At 40.5% G+C, this 27,887-nt stretch overlaps 1 protein-coding gene across 1 annotated transcript in view; it reads right to left on the minus strand.

The window, feature by feature from the left end:
• The window catches only part of LOC138762456 (contactin-associated protein-like 5), a 762,501-nt gene that overhangs the window by 206,976 nt on the left and 527,638 nt on the right, over window positions 1-27,887 (minus strand). Inside the window, exon 14 of the mRNA XM_069936213.1 lies at window positions 15,156-15,395. Coding sequence (XP_069792314.1) covers window positions 15,156-15,395 — 240 coding nt within the window. The remainder of the gene's footprint in view (window positions 1-15,155; window positions 15,396-27,887) is intronic.

Here is a 27,887-nt window from a genome sequence, read left to right on the forward strand (position 1 = left end):
ATTAAAAAAAAATGTTTGCACAACATTTAAAAAAAAATGTTTGCACAACATCCAAGTCACGTAACAGCTGATGTCACAGGATGTATCTTGGACGTTAAACGGCACATACCTGTATTCAATTCAATCATGGCTGATCATGTGACCTTAGAAACTTGTTCTTGGTTTATCCTCATGCTCTTGTTTCTGTTAGTCATAAGAACCAGATCCATCTCCATTTTGAATATACAGTAAAATCTCCATTATCCAAATTTCAAGCCTCAAGCAACCAACAAAAAAAAGCAAAAACTACATAGATAAAAAATATGGAAGTTTAAAATTGGCATCCCTTAGTAGGTAGTTTGCCAAACCACACAATAAGCAATCTCTTATCCAGAATCCATTAATCCACATAGGTGCACCCAAGGGTTTTACTCAATTTGGTGAACTGACCTCAACAACTTTCTTTGGTAGGGAGTTCCACAAGTTTACAACTCTCTGAGTGAAGAGGTTTCTCCTCATCTCAGTCCTAAATGGCTCACCCTTTATCCTTAAACTGTGACCTGATGAGAAACTCACAGCAATGCAGCTGATTATTGTATTCTCCAAAGTGACCTTGCAAGTTAGAGACACACAAGGGATTGCAGATCCTGGAATCTGAAGCCAAATACAATCTGCTGGAGGAAACCAATGGGTTAAACAGCTACAGATGAAAAGTTTCAGCTTGAAATGTCAACCATTCTTTGCCTCTCAGGGATGATGCTTGACTCACTGAGTCCTCCAGAGGATTGTGTTTGGCCTTGTTCTAGAAGGATGTCCCGTCACTTCAACAGGCAACAATGAATGGGCAATAGAGATAGTTTCAGCCAGTGATGGTCATATCCAAAGTCCAACAATTAAAATAAATCAAATATTTACTACGATGTGATTATTCACTTATGTTGCCCTCTAATATGCTTTGTTGTACACTTCCTGTTAGCTAAAAGAGAAAATGTTATTGACTGTATAACAGCAGGTAGTTTTCCCTTGAGTTATATTATTGGGAAGACTGAATCACGGGTGGTTCAACCTGTCCCATCTTAGCGTCAGCCTTAGTTCAATGCTACATTTGCAAGGTTGGAAGTTCAAATCCTACTCCTGGGAATTTCAGCACAAAATCTCCGGCTGATGGTTATAGTGCTGGGAGAATGTTTAATATGCAGTCTTACAATAAATTTGCTTCAACAAAATCCTGTCATCTCTTCATGAGAATGGAAAAACCCAGTGGGAATATTCAAAGAAGGCAGTGGAATTCTCTTAATGTCAGCCATTTATCCAGATACAATTTTTTTTTCCGACTTTACCACCATGTTGACATTGAATTAGTGCATGATTCACATTGGGACATCCTAAAGTTTTGATGATTGCTACATTATAAGACATTCCATCTTGAGTCTCATAGCTGTAGGCAGCAGAGGCATTTTTAAACATATTTATGAACTCCTTTGAAAAAGTGTGGGGCCAGAGACTGGTGGATTTTAATGTAGTGCCAATATTTAAGGAGAGGGTCAGAATATCTCCAGAAAGTCAAGTCTCTCATAGGCCATAGAGTGATTTAGCACAGATAAGGGGCCAAGAGAAGATTTACGAGAATGATTCCTGGAATGAAGGGACTATCATATGATGAATGTTTGACAGCTCTTGGTCTGTACTCCTTTTTCAGAAGGATGAGGGGTATCCTCATAGAAGCACTTCAAATGTTGAAAGGCCTGGAAAGTGTAGAAGTGACAAAGTTGTTTGCCATGGTAGGGGTATCAAGGACAAGGGAGCATATCTTCAGGATTGAAGGCACCCATTTAAAACAGAGACACGGAGGAATTTCTTTAGCCAGAGTGAGGTGAACCTCTGGAATTTTCTGTTGCAGGCAGCAATGGAGGCCAGGTTGTTGGGAGTACTTAAAGCAGAGATTGATAGCTATCTGAAGAGTCAGGCCATGAAAAGTTATATGGAGAAGGCAGGGGAGTGGGAGAATGGATCAGCTCATGATGGAATGGTAGAGCAGACTTAGGCTGAATGGTCTACTTCTGCTCCAATATCTTTTGATTTTATCTTTTTGCTGACCTATACTCATCCCACTTGCTTGTGTTTGGGGTTTATTCATCTATGCCTTGCCTATTTAAATGACTACCTAAATGTTCATGCCAGTGTGTTAATGACTGCCCAGGAATAATATATGGTGTTGTTCCTTAAGCTTATGTTTAGCCTCACCTTGACAGAAATGTCTGCGCGTGAACAGAAAGGGGAAACCATGAATCCTCACTTAAATCTATACACTGAGCCAGTCTTCATTTTGTCTCACCACTGTAAAAGTGGCCACACATAGTGCACTGATTGCAGAGTTTGGATGAGGTGCATCTAAAGCAAGAACTTCCCTGGAATGTGTTTCTGGCCCTAATGGAGGTGAAGGGCGAAACTTGGCAACAAATTTTGTGCTTTTTTCAATTGCAAAAGTAAATGCCAATGGGGGTAGAAGGATGGATGGGGAGGGAAGAGTGGACCACGGAGTGTTGGAAGGATGGTCCCATAAAAAAAAAGACATTAAATAGTCATTAAAACCTGAGGACTTTCATTTACTCCAATATTTGTGATAAATATGAAGAAGGTTCCAACTGTCCAGCAAACTCTTGTGTTTTTTCAGTGCCTGCCTCATTCTTTTTAAAGACTCTGTGTTCCCATCACCCCATCAGCTGTGAGAACACTTTGGATGTATATATGAAAAAAGATGAATCCACACATTGTCATAACAATTAATCCACTTGCAATAAGGTCAGTTTCCAAGAACACTGGTTGAAGGGCTGTTAATGCTCTGTGTACTTTGGTCTTGCTTATTTCTAATGAGGCACTGAATGGATTTCAATCCTCATGCTTTCATTGCTGACGATACCATGGTAGTGGGTTGTATAAATGAAGGGGATGAGTCAGCACACAGGATGGAGGTTGAATGGTGCACCAACAACAATCTTGTACTCAATGTCACCAAAACTAAGGAGCTGATTGTTGACTTCAGGAAAGGAAAACCAGAGGTATATGAACCAGTGATCATTGGGGGATCAGAGGTGGAGAGGGTGAGCAAATTTAGGTTCTTGGGAGTCACTATTTAGGAGGATCTTTCCTGGACCCAACACACCAATGTCAGCCCTCTACTTCCTCAGGAGCTTGCGGAGGTTTGGTATGACACCAGAAACACTGGCAAATTTCTACAGAGGTGTGATGGAAAGTGTGCTGACTGGCTGCATCACGGTCTTGTAAGATAACCCCTGAGAATAAAGTCCTCCAAAAGGTAGTTTTCACAACCCAGGACATCACAGGAAAAACCCTCCCCATTAATGAATACATCTACAGGGAACACTGCAGTCAGAAGACAGCAGCAATCATCAAAGACCCTCACCACCCAGCGCATGCTCGGTTCTCACTGCTGCCATCAGGAAAGAAGTACAGGTGCCGCAGTTCTTGAACCACTAGGTTCAGGAACAGCTGCTACCCCTCCACCATCAGATTCCTCAATGACAAACTCAATTAGAGACTCAGTTAAGATCTATTACTTGTGCACTTTTTTGATTTTATTTTGTTCTCTTTGTATTGCACAGTCAGCTTGTTTATGTTTATTATCTGTTTACAGTTCTTTTATTAGTTTACATGTTTACGCTGTGTACAGTTTATTTTTTGCACTACCAATTAGTGGTAATTCTGTGACCCTGCAGAAAAAAAAAAGAATCTCAGGGTTGTATGTGATGTCATGTATGTACTCTGACAATAAATCTGAAATCATTGCAATTCAGTTAGTGTTACTGTTATAATTATGTTGTCCTCAAACAAGCAACCAATTGATCACAGTGTTCAGGTCAATTTTATTTCAAAAAAATGGCAGATACAATAACATATTTGTTGACACTGCAAATGTAACTTGGGTCAAATTTTAAATGAATACATTTGAATTTTAATAATAAGCAAATGAAATTGCATATGTTAAATAAATGTGTTTCTATTTGGGAATGATTGTTGAGAAGATCTACATAACAATAAAATTCTCAGAATAAGTACGAAGAGTACATTATGGAATGGATTTTCGCTGAGAGTCAATAATTTCTAATGATATAATTGTATGCATATTACTGGACCTTTGATTCATGAATTCAAATCTCACAAGGCAGCAATAAAATTAAATTTAAATAATTAAAGTTTGAGACTATAAATGGAATCACAAATTATTTGTAATAGAGATCATCAAGCAACTGGATTGTTGTAAAATAATTTGTGCTTCATAAATGTCCTTCAGGGAAGTTTCTCTGCATTGTTGCCTGGTCTGGCTGATATACAATCCCAAACACATCTGTGGAGTTGACTTTTGACTACCTCCTCATTTCAGAAGTAATTAGAAATAGGCAATAAATGCTGATATTGCAAGTGACGATCACATCGGGGGAACAACTAACATGTGCTTGAAAGCGCAATCCTCCAGATTCAAGGACAGTTCCTTGGTTCAAGAAATATCTTCTTCCATGGGCAGTGAGAATGCTGAACAACCAAAGGAACTGTTCATTCTAACCATCCGAGACTTACATATTTACGAAACTACCATATATACTCATATAATAGTCAATACCTTATAAAAGGAAACCCCCTGTTTTTGGCCCCACCCATGCTCTACCACGGACTCCTGTCTATCTGAGCTCCCAACTCCATGTACGTGGACTTACCACCTGCTCCTGGACAGCCCCCCACCCATCGGAACTCCCGTCACTTCGAATCACGTAAGTACTTGACGCAGTCAAAAGAAGTATGTTTGTAATATTCAATCCCATATAATTTACCCTAAAAGTTGGTCCACAAAATATGACTATTACATGAGTATATATGGTATATTTAGTGATTTATTTGTAAAGTATATTTAAATACTTGACCTGCATATGTATTGTTTGTCTGTATGTGTGTTGTACTGAGGATCAGAAAACGCTGTTTCGTCAGGTTGTACTTGTAAAATAAGATGACAATACACTTGACTTGATTTGACTTTAATTGACTTGCCTTTTCTGCTGTTATCAGACTCTTAAGTGGAATGCACACTGCTAAAGATGATGTCCTTGTCCTGTTTTTAACTGAAAATACCCTGCACTATGTTCTTGCAACATTAAACTCTGCACTATTTGCCTTTGTGGAACACTACTCCCTGCACTGTTGTTTGTTTTTTTATTATTGCATTAGCTGCTGCATGAGTTGAACTGTGAAGTGCCCTGACTAACTGTCATGAGAATTCACATCAGTTACATTAACTGCAGTCCACATACCAGCCCAGGAAAATGTAAAGACAAACTGGTTACTTCCAACAACAACCTGGAAGAGAAATATCCTGAGTTTGCATTCATAATAGCTGGGATTTTCGACAAGTTAACTTCAAGAGAGAACTACTTTAATTACACCCACTGTGAAGAAAAGAGACAGTACTACACCAGGCTTGAGTTCGGTGAGGACATCACAGACACCCGAAAACTATAGCAGGGTATCATGGGGCATAATTTAAAGGTGGATTGTGCATGCAGCAACACGAAACTCCCCAACGAGTTCAATGCATTCTATGTTCACCATGTGAAAAGAGCCTGTGAGGTTCAAATATCCATCTCAACTAATTAGTATACTCCTACATCACACAGTGGTTGCTACTGGACAGGCTGACCTTGTGGAGAGTAAACCAAGAGAAAGTGACCAGTCTAGATGGAGTCCCTGGATGTGTCCCTAGGGTCTGTACGGTTCAACTTGATTGGCATATTTACAGGTATTTCTAATCTGTTCTTGCAACAGCTACATTTCCCATCATTCTAGTGCCAAGAAATATCACTATAGTAGAACTAAATGACTAGTAACTGGGAGGTCTGACATCCACCATCATTAAATGCTTTGATATGCTGGCCATGACTCAATTCGACTCTAGCAATACAGCCAGTTTGTCTTGACCTACTTCAAGTTGCCTACCATGTAAACAGATGGCAGACTCCATCTCCCTGGTCCTCCACTTTATCCTAGAACAGCTGCACACCAAGACCTCCTATGTCAGACAGCTGCTCATCAGATACAGTTCCAGCTTCATTACCATAATTTTCAGTAAACTCATCTTCAACTTTGAGATCTTGGCCTCACCACACCCCTGCTCAATTGGACCCTGGACTTCCTGCCTAACAGACTGCAATCAGTGAAGATAGGGGAAAAACATCATCTCTGCAATTACATTCAACACCAGAACTCCGCAAGGATGTGCACTCAGCCGTCTATTACACTAACTCTACACCCTCAACAGCTTAGCTAAATATTACCCCAACTCTATTAATTGACAGCTCTGAAATTGAAACCAAATACCAGATAATGATGTGATGGAAAACATACACAAAAGGATTTGAGAGTTTAGTGATCTTGTGCCAAGGTAACAACCTCTCTCTCAGCTGATCATAAATCAGAGGGGATGGGTGGGTAGAAACCATTCCCCTTGTCCACATTAGTGGCACTGAGGAGGAAATAATAGATAGTTTCAAGTTCCTGGGAGGAAAAAATTCCAGTGAGATGACATGCACCAAACACATCGATCTGATGGTCAGGAAAACACCACAATGCTTCCACTTCCTAAGAAGGCTGAGGAGATTTAATATGTCTTCCATGTCCTTTTACAATATGTTCAGGTGCACCATCGAGAGCATCCTAGTTGGACTCTTCACAGCGTGATACGGGAGATGCTCCTCCCCAAATCAGAAGAAGCAGGAGAAGATGGTGAATATAGTTCAGAACATTACGCAAAGCACCCCCACTCCTCCCTCCATCCGCTCCATTTACCACTGTCTCAAAAAGCTAACCAACACATTGAGAGACCAATCCCAGACATGTTCTTCTCTCCTTCCCATGGGTGAGAAGATTCAATAATGTGAAATTGTACTCCAAAATGTAGTTTGTTCCCTGAAGCCAACAGTGCTCTCATGCTGCCTTTGCTCTGTACGAAGAACCTTTTCACTGTCACACTATCCTATGTAATTGTGCTCTTGGTTTTCTACCTTATACGGCCATATGCATGGTAGAGTTGATTTTTTAAGCTGGTTGTGAAAGAACCCTTCTCGATGTTACAGATATGATGTGACAAACTTGTGAAAAAAAAAAACAAAATAAAAATTAAAACCAATTAGTAAAGAAATTCAAAAACCTGGGACCTTGGCAACTGGTAATAGCACAGGAGAGGCCCTTCAGCCACAATGTTCTGCCAAGCTATACAAAAACCTACTCCATATCAATCTAACCCTTCCCAACCTCACAAAACATAACCTTCTACTTTCCTTATTTGAGTGTGCTAATAGTGAAAGAGTCTAGGACAAGGGGGAATAACTTCAGGATTGAAGGACATCCACTTAGAACAAAGAAGAAATTTCCAGCCAGAGAATGGTAAATCTGTGGAATTTGTTGCCACAGGTGTTTGTGGAGGCCTATTCATTGGGTGTATTTAAAGAAGAAATTGATAGGTTCTTGATTATCTCGGCATCTAAGGTTATGAGAAGAGGGTCAGAGAGTGGGTTGAGTGGGAGAATGGATCAGGTTGTGATTTAATGGCTTGCAGACTCGATGGGCTGAATGGCCTCTTTCTGCTCCTATGTCTTTTGTCTTACAAGTACATCATCGAGAGCATCGTAGTTCGCACACCACAGGGTGATACGGAAGCTGGAGAAGATGGAGAATGCAATTTGGAAGATTATACAAAGCAGGCATAAGACAAAGAGTCTTATGTCAATCAAAGAGTCTTTTAAAGGTCTCAATAGTACCAGCCTCCATCAACACCCTCAGCAATTCATTCTAGACATTCACCCATCAATGGAACTAAAAATTAAAAAAGGAATGTCTCAATCTTCAACTACAAATGTCATTTCAACTTTTAACTTTATTTGTACCAAGTATAGAGAAAAGGGTTCTTCTGCAACCAGGTTATCTCTAACATTGCTACAGCTGTTCAAAAAGCACATTACAGAGTATAGGATTGAAATGAAATGAAAGATCAGTTAGCATCATGCAAGGGCAGCATTATTATAGCACTTGTTATGGGGTTGATTCAGGAGCCTTATAGCTGTGGGGAAGAAACTGTCTTCATGCCTTTGGTGGGTGATACCACATTTATAATAATAACATCATCAAGACCAAGGAGCTTATTGTGGACTTTAGAAAGGGGAGGCTGAGGGATCGCGCACCTGTCTACATTGATGGGACAGCAGTGGAGAGATTTAGAACTTCTAAGTTCCTGGGAGACCACATATCGAATGACCTCTCCTGGAACCAACAATTGAGGCAACCATGAAAAAGCCATACCAATGACTCTCTAAAATGTCTGAGGAGGATTGGCATGTCATAGAATACTCCATCAAACTTCTACAGGCATACAGTGGAAAGAGAACTGACTGGTTGCACCATGGGCTAGTTTAAAAACCTCAGTACTCAGGCAGAAGGATGCAGAAAGCAGCAGACCTCATCAAGTGAATCAAGGATACTCTCCTCCCATCTACTGAAAACATCTCTTTGAGACGCTGCTTCAAGAAGCTGGCTTCTGCCAATGTCAGAAATGATCCACATCACCCTGGTCACAATCTCCTCTCACTGCTACCTTCAGGCAGAAGGTATAGAAATCTAAAGTTCAGCATCTCTAGGATCTGGAGCAGTTTTTTATCCAACAGCTAACAGGTTCTTGAACCTCCCCATACTACCGTAACATAAGCTATAAGCTACTCAGGGACTACCAAAAGATATGTCTACACAACCAGAATGTCACATTTTTAGATTCACTAATGGCAATTAAGTACTTATTTATCTTTCCTTTTATATTAAATTTTAAATTTTGATGAAGTTCAAAAGTTAAATTAAATTTTAATATTTAAATTTAGACATACAGCATGATATCAGGCCATTTTGGCCCACGAGTTCATGCTGCCCAATTACACCAAATTAGCATACACCCCCTCTATGTTTCAAATAGTGGGAGGAAGCCGGAGCCCTGAGCAAAGCTCACATAGAAGTGGGGAGAACGTTCAAACTCTTTACAGACAACGCGGGATTCGAACCCCAGTCCTGATCATTGGCGCTGTAAAAGTGTTTCACTAACTGCCATGCCAACTGTGCCCCCCTGCCCAATTTTTTTCTTTATCTGCCAAGGTATAATATGGTCATTTAATTTACATTGTTGTAGTGGGTGTATCTGTGAGGTTCCAGTAATTAAGGATTTTGAAGATCTGTGCATTGTACTGAAGTATTTGACAATAAACTCTCACCTCATCTGACCTTACCTCACCTCAATTCATTTCACCTCACTTCACTTACCTCACCTCACTCCACCTGACCTCACATCACCTCATCTCATCTCACCTCATCGAAACAGAGGGAGTGCACAAAGCTTCATCAGGTGATTCCTACAATTTTATTTCCCCGAGAAGAGCAACGGGATGAAATGACAGGAAAGCTCATTCAAACATATAAAATTCATCCAGACCTTGACAACACACAGCCTGAGAGCACTGAATCAGCCATTTGTCACTGAAGTGAGAAGTAACTGATTCATGCAAGTGGAATGAACCTTTGGAATTCTGATTATTTCTTTCCTGCACAGGTGGTTTATCTCCCTATAAAATGGATAGCAGCTAATTACCTTGAACACTTCTGAAACCCACAAAAATCTACCAACAAAGTGGAGATAAATTACAGAAACGACCTCCCTGCTGTGCACTCAGTTGCTGTTCATTGAGTATAATCAAAACAGATTTGGTTTTGGTTAAGAGGGGTAGAATAGTATTTGGGGATAGTGCAGAAAAGCAGTAGTGTGGTAAAAATCAGCCATGATTTGATTGAGTGGTACAGCAGGCACAAGGGGCTGAATGGCCTATTCCTTATTCCATTTGCCATGTTCATTTGTTATATGTTGCATAATTGGCACCTGAAAGGAATCACTCCCTGGTCAATTTCCCAATGTCTTGACAAATTGATCCAGTGAGCAGAAAATCACTTTTTTTCTCTCAAGCTGTATTTTCTGATAAAGCTTTTTATTTACATATTTTTATTCTTTTTTTTATTTTATGTCCCACAGATGCGGGGCATCAAAAATTAGTTAAAATTCAGAAATCTTTAATAAAAGGCAAAATAGTTATACAATCTGAAGAGAAACCCGAGTATATTTAAAATCTTTTAAAAAATTTTTATATTTAGACATATGGATCAATAACAGGACCTTTCGGCCCACGAGCCCATGCCGCCCAATAACATCCAATTGACCTACAACCCCCTGTAAGTTTTTTGAAGGGTGGGAGGAAACCAAAGCCCCTGGGGAAAACCCACACAGATATGGAGAGAATGTACTAACTTCTTACAGATAGCACCAGATTCGAACCCTGGTCCCAATCGCTGCTGTTGTAAAAGCGTTGTGCTAATTGCTATACTAACTGTGTCATTTATGTTGTAGTTATACAGATGAACCCTTTTAAGACTCTGATGTAGTTCATTGAATAATTTTAAAGCACCTTAAAAAAAACACCCTCTGTTCACTCTAGTTCACAACACATTTTGTTTTCTATAAAACTGCAAATGAGTTTAATCTGAACAAGAAGAGAAAGGAACAATTTTTTTTATAATAGTTGTATGTTTGGCTGAATTGGCATCTGGATTATGATTCTTCCAACTGGGGTGGCATAGTGGCTAGTGCAACATTATTACATGGCAATGATGTAACCAGCGCTCTCTGTAAGGAGTTTGTACATTCTTCCCACATCTGCGCGGGTTTTGTCTGGGTGCTCTGGTTTCCTCCCACTCTGTGAAACATACGGCAGCGGCGGGGGGGGGGGGGGGGGTTGTAGAATTGGCGTACTTGGACAGCACCATCTCATGAGATGGAAGGCTCTATTATTGTGCTGTACGTATGAATTTTTAAAAAAGTTTTAAAATTGTTAATAAAGCTGCCTTACAGCTTCAGAGACTTGGTTCAACCTAATCTTCAATACTGTCTGTGTAGGGTTTAAACATTCTCCCTGTTTGCTTCCCTTAGATGCTCCTTTTCTCAAAAACATACTGGTAGACCAGTTGACTAATGTAAATTACAAACTAAAGTTTATTGCCAAAGGGTAGTTGATGGGTGTATGTGTGAAATAATAAGTGACCGGGAAATTAGAAGAGGGGAAATGGGACTATTGGAATTGCTTCTCTGGAAGTCACCAATGGACTCATTCTGTGTTATTATAAGACCAAGTAATTGTTGGCATAAATGTCTGGAGTCTGGAATGTAGCATCTGGAATAACCATAAGATCTATTTATTACCTTACATCAAACATCTGTTTTAAAATAATTACTGAATTCTGAGCAGATAATAGTTGAGTCCAGTGAGAACATCAGTACATTTAAAATATTTCTATTGAATAAAGCTATAATAAAAACTAATTACGCTTTCCAGCTAGTCTTTCTTAAAATAAGATACCTGAAGCCAAAAATGTTTTGCTATAACCATCTATTCAATTTTAGATGTCTGACATGATTTCTCAATAAGTGCTTCTTTCAATAAACATATAATAATGATTTTGACAGCTTTTCAAGCGGAGTTATTAGCGCATCAAAGAAACAGAGGGAATGATAACTGGTTTTATTCAAAAAGTGACAAAAAAGATTTTATTCCTATTGAAGATTAAAACAAAATATTGTCAAACACAATGGTTGCTGAAGGAAGATAGAGATAGGAGTGATTTCCCCCCCCCCCCCCACCCCCCCCCAACCCCCAGAGTAATGCATGGAAGATTTATGGCTGAAACTTACTTTGCGGTGTTTCGAGCAAAGTGTTTGACTTATTTTAAAAAAGAATATTTTCTGTACGAATGACCTATGAGAAGCTGCATCCAAGAAGGAGTACATTTGAAGCAAAAACTAGAGGAAGGAGAAGGCAATTGAGTTTTTGGGTTTAAACGATCATGGCTGATCTGATTGTTGACCTCAAATTAATTTTCTTGTCTGACCTCTGAATCCTTTCAACGTGATACAGTATTTATCATTCCTTTGTCCTGCACTTTTTTGCCTATATTACCAGCTTGATTTAGCAGCCACACACAATTAAATTCTTTAAAAATTCCTCCCTTTTCACACTTCTAATGATCTTTGCACCTGCAAGATGAGGCCTGGTCCAATTTTACAAGCCTGTAAGGACTCAGTTTTCTTGTATATTCTTGATTTTTAATACTCCAGCATCAACAGCTGGGCCTTCATCCGTTAAGCTCTTGGAAATCACTCTGCTCACTTCTTTCAACTTCATTCCCTCTTCACCAAAAGACATTGATAGAAATCAAACTGAATTGAATTGAATAGTTTATTGAACAATTTGGAGTAAAAAACATTGATTTCTGTGCTGTCCAAGAGAGAAAATTTTCTCTCCACAGAAGCTGCCTTACCTGCATTTTCTGTCTTAATCTCGTTAACACCTACTCTTTGTATGTGCAAAAATGGAGATTCAGATTGACAAGTTCATGGAAGGACAATACATACTGTGAATTGTTAAATTGTGAATGAATTTGGGAAGAACAGTGTTGAATAAAAATACTTGTGATCCTTGACTTGTCAAGGGACAGGTCCTGGTGATATTTTCTAATATTTAGACTGGACAATCAAGGTTTCAAAAAAAAGAGCTGCAATATTAGAAATCAAAATGCTACATATCACTGAAAAAGATGATGGTTTTAAGGCTGCCTGCCTTTCTCAATTGAAGGCAAGAGATCTCAAAGCTCATTGGTGAAAAGAGTCGGTTCCTACTCCCATCATCTGCATTTATCGCTTAGTCAACTTCAATACAATAGACTATTTATTTATTCATTGTAGCACAGTAGGAGGCCATTCAGCCCATCAGGATCATACTGGTTCCCAGCCAATCAATCCCGTCAATTCTGTTGACCAGACGTCTGCAACCTCCTCATTCCCTTTTTTGTTCTTTTTGACATTTACTTACAACAAAGACTGATTAACGTACTGTACCAGCATTAATTTAAAACATGAGGGGAAACCACAGCACCCCGCAGAACACAAGCAACTCCACACAGATCAATTTCAAGGCCAGGAATAAATCTAGGGTCACAGTAGATGAGATGTCACCCTTGTCAATTCTCCAATTGAGCTTTATTTGGGCCTTAAAGGGAGATTTACTGCTTTTCCCCATTAAAAAATAAAACATATTCTTTTGATGATATATATAATGAATAAAAAATATTTAACAAAATGTCTCTATAAAACATCAGTTAAACAGGAACAAAAAAAACTCCTCCCCTTCCTTCTTCCATCAGAAAATCGCCTTCTTTGCCCTCTTGCCTAACCCCATCACTTCTCAGTTTCTTTCTCTTTCATACTTCCACTTGTATTACCTATTGCCTCTTCTCTCTTAGCTTCCTACCTCCTCTTCTTTCCTCCTCCCCACACCCCACCACCTTTTTATTCAGGCATCCACTTATTTTTCTCATTCCAGATGAAGAGCCCAGGCCAGAAATGTTGCATTCATCCTTTACTTCCTATAGGTGGGAGTGTGGAATGAGCTGCCAGCTGAAGTGGTGAACATGAGCTCAATTTTAACATATAAGAAAAATTTGAACAGGTACATGGATGGGAGGCATATAGAGGGCTATGGACTGGGTGCAGATCAGTGGGACTAGGCAGAATAATAGTTTGGCCCAGATTCAAAGGGATGAAAGGCCAGTTTTTTGTGCTGTAATGTTCTATAGTTCCCTGGTTCTGGATGCTGCATGACCTGATGAATTTCTCCAGCTCTTTTGTGTATTGTCCATAAGGCATCAGCTATTATATTGGTCAAATCTGTCCAAAGGGTCCAGAGTAAGGAATGGGCATCCAGCCAATTGAACCCATTCCAAGATGCAGGCTGATTTTTATATTGCATTCCACATGAAACAGAAACACTTTGCATAAATATAAAATGTTTAATGACTCTCAGTCTTTGTTCATTATCTCAATTAGAGCATTTCTGATTTATCTGATAATTTTCCAGAGCAAAATTAGATTCCATACACATTTTTTTGGGGAGCCTGATCTCAGTGTAAAGGTTATCGAGATATGAAGAATTCAAAGGAATGCTCATGAAGTTCTTCAATGGACTTCCTTGTCCACTTCTCCCTCCCCACCAATCATCCCCTTAGGATCTACCCCATGACTGCAGGAGGTGCTCCATTTGTGCCGCACCTCTTCCCTCAGCATCATTCGAATCTCCAAACAGTCCTTCCAAGTGAAGCAATATTTCACGTGAATCTTCAGGGGTCATCTACTGCAATCACATGCTCCTGCTGTGGTCTCCTCTACGTCAGGAAATTGGACGCTGACTGGAGATCACTCTGCAGAGGACCTCGGCTCTGTCTGCCGCAATAGCGTGGATTTCCCAGGGGCCACCCATTTCATTTCTCCATCCTGTTCCCTTGCCAAAATGTCTGTCCATGGTCTAGTGTACTACCAGACTGAGACCACATGTAAATTGAAGGAAATCACCTTATCTTCTGATAGGCTGTCCTCCAACTGGATGGCATTAATATCGACTTCCCCCGTCATCTCTACATTCCCTGTTTCCTTTCGCATGGACATGAAAAATTTTACCTCGTCCCTTATCATATCGAATTAACACCTTTTGTTGGTTTGGATTCCTCCCCCATTGTATGAATTCTGAGACTTTCTGATATATCCTGCTCTCCCTTTTCTGACTATTCCTTGGAGGAGAGTTCAGGCCTGAAATGTCGGCAATATATCTTTGTCTCCTATAGAGGGTGAATAGACCAGCTATAGCATTTCAGTATGTTTACTACGATCACAGCGTCTGCAGCCTATCATGTTTCACTGAGTTCTTCAATGGAATTCAATTATAAAGTGGTGTAGGAAACATAACACTTCATGTTTATTGCCACTGACCCATGGCTGAGATTCTAGGGCAATAAGAACATCAGAAATTGGAGAAGGAACATTGCTAATCTGGCCATGGACTCAGCACCACTAACCCGCCATTTCCCCATAATACTTAGTTCCCCGACTATGCAGAAATATATCCAGACTGTGTCATAAATATATTTAATTTGGACGCATTTTTACTCAAATAATTATACGTCCTGAACCCAAAGGTCAGTTTTACCTGTCTTGCAGAATGGCCCGTCGTATGCAGATGAAGTGCAGTTGCATGAATATCCATTGTATTTCTCTATGCATTTCCCTCCATTGTGACACAGGTTGCCATAACTGGTGCAGTGTCCTGGACAGCCGGGCCTCACCCCAGGAGTCATTTTGGCTCGCTCTTCAAGGTCAAGATTTACACCATTCAACTGCAGAGCCCGAATGCATCCAACGAACCCTTTCTGTCTTGAAGCTGTACCCCCTGTAATCAAAAGAATCAAAATTAAAATTTGACTTCCTTTTTTTGTATCCAGAAAAAGAAAGAAACGTATAGTATATTGGCATCATGGCTGGTGAACATAAAATTTTGTATAACATTGAATCAAATGCTGTAAATAATGAAAAAGGAAATCATGTGCTATAAAGCAAAACTAAATAAATCCATTCTTCCAAATCCTTTGCGTGTGCTCACTTAAATACAGAGAAGCAAATGATCATCTTTGTTCAATAAAGGAGTGAGCTATGTAATAAAATAGAAATAAGGAATTGAATAAAGGTTAGGAACATAAGAAACAGAAGCAGGAGTGAGCAAAATAGTCCCTTAGGCCTGCTCCACTATTCAAAAAGATATTAACTTTCCCACCTTATTCCCCAAACCTCTCAATCCCCTTGGTTCTCTCAAACTTCTCAATTTCATTCACGAGTGTTCTCTTTGATTGTACATTCATAGGCCACTGGAGGATGGATAAAAAATTCCAAAGATTCATAAACAGCTGACTGAAGTTTTCTGCATTTCAATCCTAACTCTTCTGATGCCCCTGTTTTTCTCAGAATCTCCAGATAGACTCTCCAAAAAAAACCACATCTCAGCAGCTACTTTTATGCATTTAAATGGCTTTAAATATAGAGATTGATACAAGAAGTTTTGGAGATTACAATATAGTCTGCAGATGCTGTGATTGTAGTGACAACACAGAAATGCTGAAGGAACGTAGCAGGTCTCAAGATATATAACCAACGTTCCAAACTGAGCTATTCTTCATGGTACAATTTTTACGCAGACAGGTGCCTGGATTAACATACTGGGGGAAAAGAAAGAAAAGGCAGGGAGAGGACCACAGACAACAGACAAAATGTGATAACTGATCATGGCTAGAACAGGAGAATTGATCGGGGAGGGGGGTGGTTCTGTGAATGCAGATCTGGAGAAAAGAAGACAGAGGGGAAAAAGGGGGGGGGGGAGAGAAAGAGAGAGAGAAAGAGAGAGAGAGAGAGAGAGAGAGAGAGAGAGGGGGCTGGAGGAAAGGAGAAATAGGGGTAGATGTATTCTCTTTTAGAGATGAAAATATTAGAATGTTCAGAAAAGATTTTCCATGAAGTTGCCAGGATTAGAGAATGTGTCTTGTGAGGCAAGGCTAACAGAGCTGGTTCTTTGGAGTGATAAAGGATGAAAGACAACTTGAGAGAGGGCTACAAGATTCTAAGAGGCATAGATAGGGTGGACAGTTTTTCCACAGCGACTGTAGTATATAGCAGAGGACATCGATATAAGATGAGAGGAGGAAAGTTTTTCTTACACAAAGAATAGTGGGTGCTTGGAATGCATTGCCAGGTGTAATGGTGGAGGCTGGTATAATAGGGACGTTTAAAAGAGTCAGGGCCATGGATAAAAGAAAAATAGTGTTATGGGTATGAGGTAGGTATGGTTAAAATTGTTGAGTAGTTTGTTCCATTAATGTAGGTTGAAATTCCCATGTCTCCAAATTCATAACACCTCAGGCTGTGTGCTCAGCCCGCTCTTGTTCATGCTACTGACCCACGACTACATCAGCAGATCCAGCTGCAATGGTGCCATCAAGTTTGCAGATGACACAACAGTAGATGGTCTCATCAGCAACAACAATGAGTTGCACTACAGAGAAGAGGTGGAAAATCGCGTGAAATGGTGCAAGAGTAACAACTTGGGTCTCAACGTGGACAAGATGAAGGAAATGATTGTGGAACTACACTCTACAGTAGAGAGAGTGGAGAGCATCAAGTACCTTGGAGTTCGCTTAACTAGTGACCTATCGTGGTCACTCAACACCTCCTTACTTGTTAGGAAGGAACAAGAGCGACTGCATTTGCTGAGAAGCGGCCAAGGCTACCGGCCACCATTACAACAACTTTCTATAGGAGCTCTTTTGAAAGCACCCTGGCTGACTGCTTCACAGTTGGTGCAGAGAAATGGATCAGAGTTTAATCCTCAGGACCATAAGAGTGGCTGAGACGATCACCCTCATCGACATGATCTACCAGGATCCTTGTCTGAAGAGGGCGTGTAAAATTATTGAGGAACCCTTCCACCCTGAACACATCTTTCAGCTGCTCCCATCAGGAAAGAGATACAGGAATATCAGAGCCAGCACCACCAGGCTGAGGAACAACTTCTTCCCACAGGAAGTAAGAATGCCGAACGACCAAAGGAACTGCTCCACAAGCTCTCATTTATACAAAGCAATATTTATTTATTTATTTTTATAGCTATAATGCTTGACTTGCATATGTATTATTTGTCTGTATGTCCGGTTGTAAGTCTGCATGTTTTTGCACTGAGGACTGGAGTACATTGTTTCATCGGGCTGTACTTGTAAAATCAGACAATAAACTTGATTTGATGTGGCTGAATTTTAATGTCCCAGTAAAATATCTATTCACTATGGGAGTACTCTCATCCTCTAGGCTAAAGTAATTGAAGATGACCACCACCTTCCTGAGTACAATAGAGGTTGACATTGAACGTTAGCCATTGGAGCAGCAGCAACCAAACTTTGTGAATGAATATTAAATTAACGGTTCTGTCAATGGGATAGGGCTGAGTAGTGTGAGGTCCGAAATAGTACCACTTTTCAAGTTCACGTTTATTATCATTTGACTGGACATACTGTGCACAACCAGACAAATCAGCATTTCTATGGACCGCAGTGGACATGATAATAACATGTTTTGTCAGTACATCAGATATCTTTTCGCATCTGGATGGAGATAATGTCCGAGCTCAGTGTCCTAAGAAGTCTGATTTAAAGGGAGAATTTATTTTTCTTTGCAGCCAATGAAAACAATAGCAGTGTTTCCCATTATGCAGCGTAAATGATCAGTTGGAGTTCAGTGCCATATGCTCTTTGAAAATGAATAAATTCTAAGAGGAATGGCCCTCCTTTACAGGTTAATAATTGAGAGCTTCACAAATTAAACCTGCAGATAAAGGAGCTCATTTTGTGTTAGTTCTGGTGACTAATGGCAATTACACATTATCAATGCTCATTATATAAAGAAGTTCAGTTTTGTACCAGTACATTTTGCAGGGTGTACTAAGTTTTCAAGATATAATGGAAGATGATTTTCTGACAAATCATTTTGATTCCCCCACCTGCACCATTATACATTAGTGAAAATGTCCTTGTGTGTGACTGTGTCCTGGATACTTGCAAGTATCCTTGAAAACACATGAATTAATGGCAGTGGAAATTAGTACTGTTCAATCTGCTCAAAAATAAGAATGCAAGGGAAACATTTCCGAAAGGGAAGGAGGACATGTACCTTATTCTCAGCTCTGAGGCTGCGTGAAAGAGCTTTGAACGACCAGAGGTTCTGACGTTTAGGGAAGATTCCTAATCAATTCTCCTGGCAAGTGAGGCAGTTTTAAAAATAAAATCTCTGATGTTCTTTTTTCAATGAAGTACAATAGCACTTCTAATTTTCACCCATCAAGGCCACTTACAGAGGATTCCCCAGTTTTCCATTTTACAGAGACCTTCAGTCAGAAGGAAATCCCATCATTTAATTCCCCCCTGCGGCTTATTCTCTCAGACATGCCCATAAACACTCATTTGGTTTTCTTATCACCAATCTGCAGTGAAGTCAAGTAATCTAATAATCAGCTCATCTTTGGGATGGTGAGAGGACACCAGAGCACCCAGGCAAAGTCACAGAGTCACAGGGAGATTGTGCCAGCTCCACACAGACACCACTAGAAGCTGAAATTAAACCCAAGTCACTGGAGCATCAAAACAGCTCCAGTCGTGCAACAGTGACTACATCATAGAGTCACCCAACACAGGACCAGATCTTTTAACCAATGACACAGTTGGTGTAACAGTTAGCGCAATGCCTCTACAGTACCAGCATCAGGAATGGGGTTCAAATCCCGCACTGTCTGTAAGGAACTTGTACGTTCTCCTCGTGTCTACATGGGTTTTCCTTGGGGGGGACCAGTTTACTTCCACCATTCAAAATGTATTGGGGATGTAGGTTAATTGGGTGTAAATTGGGCGGCACGGACTCATGGGCTGAAATGGCCTGCATATCTAAATTAAAATCTAAAAAAATTCATGTCTCACTCTTTCACTGATCCTGCCTGCAACTTTTATGTTCCCCATCTCCTCATTACCTGTCCCCAGATTTTTGCCTCAAACAATACATACTGTAGCAATATACAGAGGGCAATTAACATCATGTGGGATGAAGCCAGAACATCCAGGGATGACCCAGACAATCATAAAAAGAATTACAAGGAAAATTTGTAGGTCACAATAGTATATAGACAGGACGTAGAGTTGGGCAGACAGATGGCAGATATAAGTGTGAATTGATGGACTTTGGAAGGTCAAACTTGAGGGCTGAGTATGTGGTTAATGGCAGGATTTAAGAGCCCTGAGGTTATGTGGCAGCTCCCTAAAACTCTGGTGAGACCACAATTGGAGTATTGAATGCAGGGAAGGAAAATGTTTAGGGGGAACATTAGTGGGAACAGGGAATGATGGGAGTGTAAAATAAGCTGCCAGCTGAAGTAGTAAATGTGGGTTCAATTTTAACATTCAAGAAAAAAATTTGGACAAGTACATGCAGGGCTATGGCTGGATGCAGGTTAGTGGGATGAGGCAGAAAGATAGTTTGGCACAGACTAGAAGGGCAGAAGGGGCAGTTTCTGAGCTGTAATGTTCTTCTTTGCTTTGGAGAGTCTGCAGAAGAGATTTACCAGAAATTTGTCTGGATTGGAGAATATGTCATAAGAGCAAGGTTGGCCTTGGAGTGACGAAGAATGAGGGTTGACTCAGCAGGATATATGTATAAGATTATGAAGGCCTTAGATAGTGTGGAAAGCCTGTACTCTTTTCCTTGGGTGACAATAGCAAGTGCCAGAGGACATCTTTTTAAGGTGAGTGAACAAAAAAATTAGGGGAGAAATCAGAGGTAAGATTACCGTGTGTGTAGCTTATTGGGCGTAAACTGACCCCACAGACTTGTGGGCCAAAATGGCCTGTTACCCTGCTGTATGTCCAAATTAAAAAAAAAAAAATTCACACAGAGTGTGGTGGGTGCCCAGCTGCATTGCTAGGGGTGGTGATGGTGGAGGAGGCTGGTTCAAGAGGGTCATTTAAAAGCCTCTTTGATAGGCATAAGGATGTACAAAAAATATAAGGTAATGGGTAAGAGTTATGGAAGGGTTAGACTGTTGTGGAGTTGTTTAGCGTAGGTCAGCACAACATCATGGGCCAAAGGGCCTGTTCTGTGCTCTAAGGTTCTATTTTCTATGAGAATGCACAAATTGCAAGTGGAAAGTACTGGAACTGAATGTGGGTCACCGGAGCTGGAGGCAGCAACTCAATAATGGCAGATCACTGTCACCCTATTACTAGAAGCAATTCCCTTCATGGCACAGTTAGCATAGGGGCGACCTGGTTAGCGTAGTGGTTAGTGCAACACTGTTACAGTGTTACTAGGGTTCGAATCCCCTGCTGTCTATAAGGAGTTTGTACGTTCTCCCTGTGCCTGTGTGGGTCTTCCCCGAGGTCTCTGGTTTCCTTGCACCCTTCAAAATGTACCTGAGTTGTATGTCAATTGGGTGTATTGGGCAGCACGGGCTCATGAACCGAAAGGGACAGTTATTGTGTTGTACGTCAAAATTTAAATTTAAAAAGAAATCATGTTAAAGATTTAACATTTTCCTATACCTATTTTTCATCCCAAAAAAATTGAGACAAATGATTTGCTGCTGCACTGGAAGAAACAGTGTAGCCAATCTTTACCCCACAATGTCCATCAAACAACAATGTGATAAAACACAGACAATCCATTTCAAAGAGTTGGAGTTATTTTCAACAAGGACCAGCAGCCTATCATCCTGCTCACCTTTCACATTGTGCCATGTAATATCTTATCTTTTACATGCACCCTAAAGAGAAATAAGTCACTGGTCTAACATTCTGGAGTTAGTAATCCAGCATGGAAGCATGCCCTTCAGCCCAACTCGTCCATGCTAATCCAGCTGTCTTCTTGAGCTACTCCCATTTGTGTGCATTTAGCCTGTATCCTTTCAAATCTTTCCTATCCATATCCTAACATTTCCTATCAAAATTTCTCCTATCTATATGGCATCTCACAATGTGCACCTTGAGCTTAGGTTTCTGAATGGAACTTTCGGAAGTGGCAGTGCCACCAATATGTCATGAAGTTATTACACAGGCTTAATTACCTTTGTGTGTCTATGTGTATTTTTATAAAGATGATTGAGCAACCAACTATAATAATTCATTGATATAATTATTATTTGATATAATTTCATAAATTATATGCTATCAAACACATCCTCAGGAAGCCATTCTCAAGAGGGACCGCATGGGGGTCCCACCACATAGGGGGTGCAAGGATGAAGTCATACAATATTTTTTTATGCATTTTATTTAGTCGGAAGGAGAAAAGTATGGAAGAAACCAACTAAATGACTACTTCACTGGGAAGGGTCCCATAACTTTGAGAAGAGCCCAATGTTACCCATAGCCAAAAAAAATGGTTGAGAATGGCTGGGATAAAGAAGTAGATGTTCAGAACTCCGCTTCACCACATTGAGTTTAAACCCAGCCTTTCTGCTGTTCATTGTAAAAGGTACTATGTGAACCATCCACAACCACAAGAATAAACAGGATTAAATATTGGCTGTGATAATAGGTGAGTCTCCTGGGGTAAAACACAGGATTCTGTTGACACCGGTGGTTAAGTGAAAAAGACACAAATGTTGGAGAAACTCAGCAGATCAAACAGTGCCTTTATGTAGCAAAGGTGAAGATACATCACCAGCATTTCATGCTTGAGCCCTTCAACAAGGTGTGGGGGAACGTGAAGGATGTCTGAACAAAAGGGTGAGGGGAGTGGTGAGGTTGGGAGATGATAGGTGGAGGGGGAAGGAGTCTAGGCTAGGTAGAGAGAGAAAAGAAGTAGGAACTGGAATAACTGGTTAAAGTGGGGAGGCGGAGGGGGAAGAAACGCAAGCTGATTAGTAGAATGGAGTAAACTCCTGTTCATGCCCTGGGGTTGGAGAGTGCCCAGACGAAAAATGAAGTGTTGTTCCTCTAATCTGCGGGTGGTCATGGTGGGGTAGTGTGAAAGGCCTTGGGGCGGGGGGAGGCTAGGGCAGATGAACGGGGAATGGAGGAGATGCGGGTGAGGGCTGAGATAATAGTGGTGGAGGGGAAGTCACGTTTGTGGAAGAAAATGCAGACATTTCGGAAGATCTGGACTGGAAGACCTCATCTTGGGAGCAGATGCAGTGGAGACTGAGAAATTGAGAGAAGGGGTCCTTGCAGGGGACAAGGTATGAGGACAAGTAGTCCTGGTAGTTGTGGGAGTTAAGAGGGTTTGTAATAAATGTCAGTGGAGAGTCTGTCTCCTGAGATGGAGACAGAGAGATTCAGAAAAGGAAGAGTATGATCAGAGATGGACCAGATGAGTTTGAGGCCCGGGTGGAAATTGCCTGCGAAATTAATGAAATTGACAAGCTCATCACAAGTGCATTAGGCTGTCCTGATATAGTCCTCGATGTACTGGAGTAAGATTGGGGGGGGGGGGGTCTTGCCTGTGTAGGCTTATAGCATGTTTTGTTCCACAAAACCCACAAACAGACAGGCATAGCTGGGACTAATGCAGGTACCATGGCTACTCCTTTAATCTGGCGGTAATGAAATTAGTTAAGTCAAAAATTGTTAAGGCTGAGGTCAAGTTCTGCCAGGCAGAGAAGGGTGGTGGTGAAAGGTGACTGCTTAGATCTGAGGTCCAGGAAAAAGCAAAGTGCTTTGAGGCCTTCTGTGTCGGGAATGGCAGTGTAAAGGGATTGGACATCCATTGTGAAGATGAGGCGGTCTGGTTCGGGGAATCTGAAGTCTTGGAGGAGGTGGAGGGTGTGTGAGGTGTCACAGATGTAGGAGAGGAGGGATTGAACTAAGGGGAGAAAAGATGGATTCAAGGTAGGATGAAATTAGTTTGTGGGGAAAGACCAAGTAGAGACAATGGGTCTGCCCAGATAGTTAGGTTTGTGTATCTTGGTGAGTCTCCTGTTCTTCGTTCCACCCCACTCTGACCTTTCTATACCCAACCACCCACAATGCTCCAGTGTTGTTCTTGGGTCAGCACTTCTTCATTTAGATAGGTACATCATAATCTTCCAGATTCAACAGAGTGTTCAACAATTTCCTATAAGTTGCATTTTCAGCATTCCTTCCCTTCCTTTAGTTTGAGTTTCCAGCACTGTCGTATTTTCCTTTGGTAATTTCAGAAAGGCCTTTGCTTCAGTAATGACATGAGTGTTGCCAATTTGCAAGATCCAGACACCAAACTCAATACAGTGGCACAGCTCATTGAGCTGCTATCCCCCAGTTTCAGTGTCTTGTGTTAAGTTCTGACCTTGGGTACTAGCTGTGAGGAATTTTCACCTTCTCTTTGTGACCATGTAAGTTTCCGCCTGGTGCTCCAGTTTCCTCCTCATCCCAAAGATATGCTGCTTGTGAGGTTGTTAAACAAACTGCCACCAGAAGTAGTGAACAAAGGCTCAATTTTCAAATTTAAGAAAAAATTGTCAGGTACATGGATGGGAGGGGTGTAGATAACTATGGAATGAGTGAAGGTCAGTGGGACTAGGCACAATAATAGTTCAGCACAGACTAGAAGGGCCAAAGGGCTTGTTTCTGGGCTGTAATATTTTATGGCTCTATGTTTCTAAAATCTGCAGATGTTAAGGTCAAGTGCAATGCACAAAAATGCTGGCGGTTGTCCAGACCGTAAGTGACTGGTAGTATCTGGAGGTATTGAATGGGAATGTAGGGAGAATAAACTAGAATTATTGATGGATCAAAGTGAACAGTGTTGTTTATGAGTTGGTGTGGTCTTGCTGGGTTGATGGTGTGTTTCCATGCTACAGCACTCCATTAGACTATGACTAAGATTCACGCCCAGAGGTACCACTATTCTTCTCAGGGGATAGCTTCTTCCACTCAACCCCTCCGCTGACAGTGATTTCCGTAAGTTACCACACACATTGAGGCTAATATGCAGCAATGAGGTTTCTCCATGTTCAATTGTTCTCATTACAGTATGAAAAGGTTGAGTGGCATTGCAGGAACAGAAGAGATAAGAGCAGGAGTTGGCCATTTGGCTCATAGACCTACTCCTCCATTCTGATCTGGCCATTGTGTCAATTCCACATCAGCCTTTTCTCCATATTCCCCTACTATGCAATCATCTATTAAATTACGTTAAATATATTTCATGAGGCAGCCTCTACTGCTTCCTTGGGCAGAGAATTTCACTGATTAACTACTCTCAAGTAAAAAAAAAACTGTTCCTCCTCATCTCTATCCTAATCTACACCCCTGAATTGTCAGGGTATGTTCCCAAGTTCTCAACTAACCAACCAGTGCAAATACCTTTCTTGCCTCCATCCTATCTATCCCTTTCATAATGTTTTTATCAGACCTCTTAATTCTTTTGAAGAATGCCTCATCTCTGGATTCAACCTTGTGAACCCCTTCTGCAGTACCTCTTTGGCCAGTATATATTTTCTCAAGTAAGGGACACGAGTGCTGGCATTTAAGGCATTCCTATTTTGTAACTTATGCATCTTAACTTTCTGCAATGAGAGGAACAGACAATTAGTGTCAAAACAATAACCTTATAAAGAGCAGTTAATTTCTTGTGGCAAAGAACTGGCCCTTTGGATTACCTTGTCGTCATTGTCCAATTCGGCATTCTGGGTGAGTCCCATTTGCCTGCATCAGGTCCATGTCCTTCTGTCCTACCCTTAAATCCATCCAAGTATCAAAAAGTCCAAGAGTTATCCAGTGAGAGGTGGCATTTTCGATGTCATGTGTAATATGCTGGTGACCTTCACATTACACATTTCAAACATGATACACACAGGAGACGGCAGATGCTGGAATCTGAAGCTAAACACACTCTGCCAGAATAAATTAGTGGGTCTAAAGAAGTGTCAGTGGGAGCAAAAAATAGTTGAAGTTTTGAGCCAGAACTTTGATCGAGAACTCCATAAAGCGTGTCAGTTCGAATGATCAACCATTCTTTTTCTCCCACTGACACTGCTTTTGACTTGCTAAGTTCCTCCAGAGGAGTGTGTTTAGCGACAAAATTCTAACATATCTTTGCTCCAATTTTCGGTGTCACTGTTTAATCCACAGTCTGATTTTATATACTAAGTAAACGAGAGTAAAGTGTTGGAAATTAACAACTGAAATTGGTAATGAATAGGCTAATGTTTTGCACATTATATCATATAAACAGAGCACCCCCACTAGATGGTGCTTTTCTCCTTTAACTGAGCAGTTAACTGAAAGAAGAAAATTTCCATGAAGGAGAAAAAAAACTTATCACAAACTTGCAAAGTTCCAAAAATCTATAAAGGCAGTGAAATAAAATGTTCCTGAAGTGCAACCAGTGTTTTAAAAATATGCAGAGCAAAGTCTGAAATAGTCTGCAATAAAACCCCTGGTGTCTGGTTTTCAGGCCACCGGCAGCCTCAGAAACTGGCAAAAAAAATCAAGGAAAATAAATTAAGTTTTAATTAAAAAAAATTTAAACATACGGTATGGCCCATGAGCCCGTGCCGCCCAATTACACCCAATGTTTTGAACGGTAGGAGGAAACCGGAGCACCCAGGGGAAGCCCATGCAGAAAAAGGGGGAACATATAATCAGATAGCACTGGATTCAAACCCCAGTCCCAATCACTGGCGCTATCTACAGCTTTGTACTAACTGCTATGCTAATTAAAAAATAAATAAATAAGAATAAAATATTAAAAATACGTAAGTTTAAAGTTGCAAAAGTAAATATTCTCTGAAGTAACACATAAACTGTTGGTGAAGACGGGAGCAAATATTCAGCCAGCAGAGTGCCTTGGCAGTGCTTTGCTCGTAGCAGCAAAATAAAATTGTGCGAAACAGCAATGTTGTCACCCAGGATGAAGAGCTGATTGATACCGCTCACTGTTGGGGCAACTCTCTCAAAGTGCCTCCTTATCCCCCCTTTGTAAGAGTTGCCCCTGTTAGAGGCTTTATCTATAAATTGAGGGATTGGGGGTTAATTATCTATAATGTTATTGTTTGCCTTTCGGACAGCTTCGTGGAAGGGGAGGAATCTGCAGATGCAGTGACGGATAAATGTTTTCAAAGAATGTGACTAAAGATAGAGTAAAATTTTTTAAGGATTATATATTCATGCAAGTGAAGTTTGTTTAGCATAAGTAGAGTCTAGTACTTTTGTCGTTTAAACTGTTTATTCTTAATGCAGGTATATTAGTTTGGCATTGTAGGAATAAATCTCAAGCAACCAGAAAGTACACTTATCTCACATCTACCAATCCTCATAGGTGCCAGATACCAAAGGTTTTACTTTAATTTATGATGATTATTTGGGTTAAATGCTCTCCTGGCATCCCCTGGGTGTTTAACAATATCTTGAGATTGTTGATGTCTATCCAGGAAACTAGATTAAACTTAATTTTAACATCTCATACGAAAGACAATGCTGAAGTCCTTTAGTTTTGCACTGGAGGGTTAGCCTAGGTCTTGACTCTAAGTGGAATGTGGTTTGGACCAACTTCCTTCTGAATTGAAATATTACCACAAAGCCACAATTCATATATCAGCAATGATGGGAAATTGAACCCTTTACCAGAAAACAGAAACAGAAAAAAAATAAGAGCAAATAACTCTACAGATTCTAGATATCTGAAATTAAAAACGGAAAATGCTTATGGTAAACTGGGAATGTTAGGGTCACAGACAGTTATAGCAGAGAAGCAGCAAGCTGGCTGACCGTCAACCACTCTTTTATATTAATCCGACATCAATCCCTTGTGTGACCTGCTGTGTCTCTCCAACACTTCTGTATTGCACTAAAATCAGAGGATCTGCAGACTTTCCTGTTTAACTCCTATATTAATCCCATTTATTTTTAATCTCCCCACATTCACATCATCGCCCCACAAATTGACCACTCATCTGTGCAATTGGGGCAATTTATAGTGGAAGATACACCTACCAACCCACCAACCTGTTGAATGAGGGAGCAAATCTGGAGCATCTAGAGCAGTAGTTCTCAACCAGTGCTCCATGTCCCAAGGGTGGGTGCAACATTTCCATGTGAGTCTTAAAATTGTTAAATAAAATACTTTAAGTTAAACAAAGATGTGTCTCTTATAGAGCTAATTATTCAGTTATTGCCACTAGTGGGATATGACATGTTAGGCGGAAGCCAGGTTGATCTTAGACCAATAAAGCTTGAGAACCATTGATTCTCGAGGATGCAAATGTAGCTTAAAATAAATTCAACACACAATCATTTTACAGAAGATTAATGGATGGAAATTCAAATATTTTCTTAGCCTCATAAAAAAAATTGATTTATCTGGAGTGAAATATAAGAATATA

The sequence above is a fragment of the Narcine bancroftii genome, chromosome 4 (assembly GCF_036971445.1).
Source record: "Narcine bancroftii isolate sNarBan1 chromosome 4, sNarBan1.hap1, whole genome shotgun sequence".
Lineage (NCBI taxonomy): Eukaryota > Metazoa > Chordata > Chondrichthyes > Torpediniformes > Narcinidae > Narcine > Narcine bancroftii.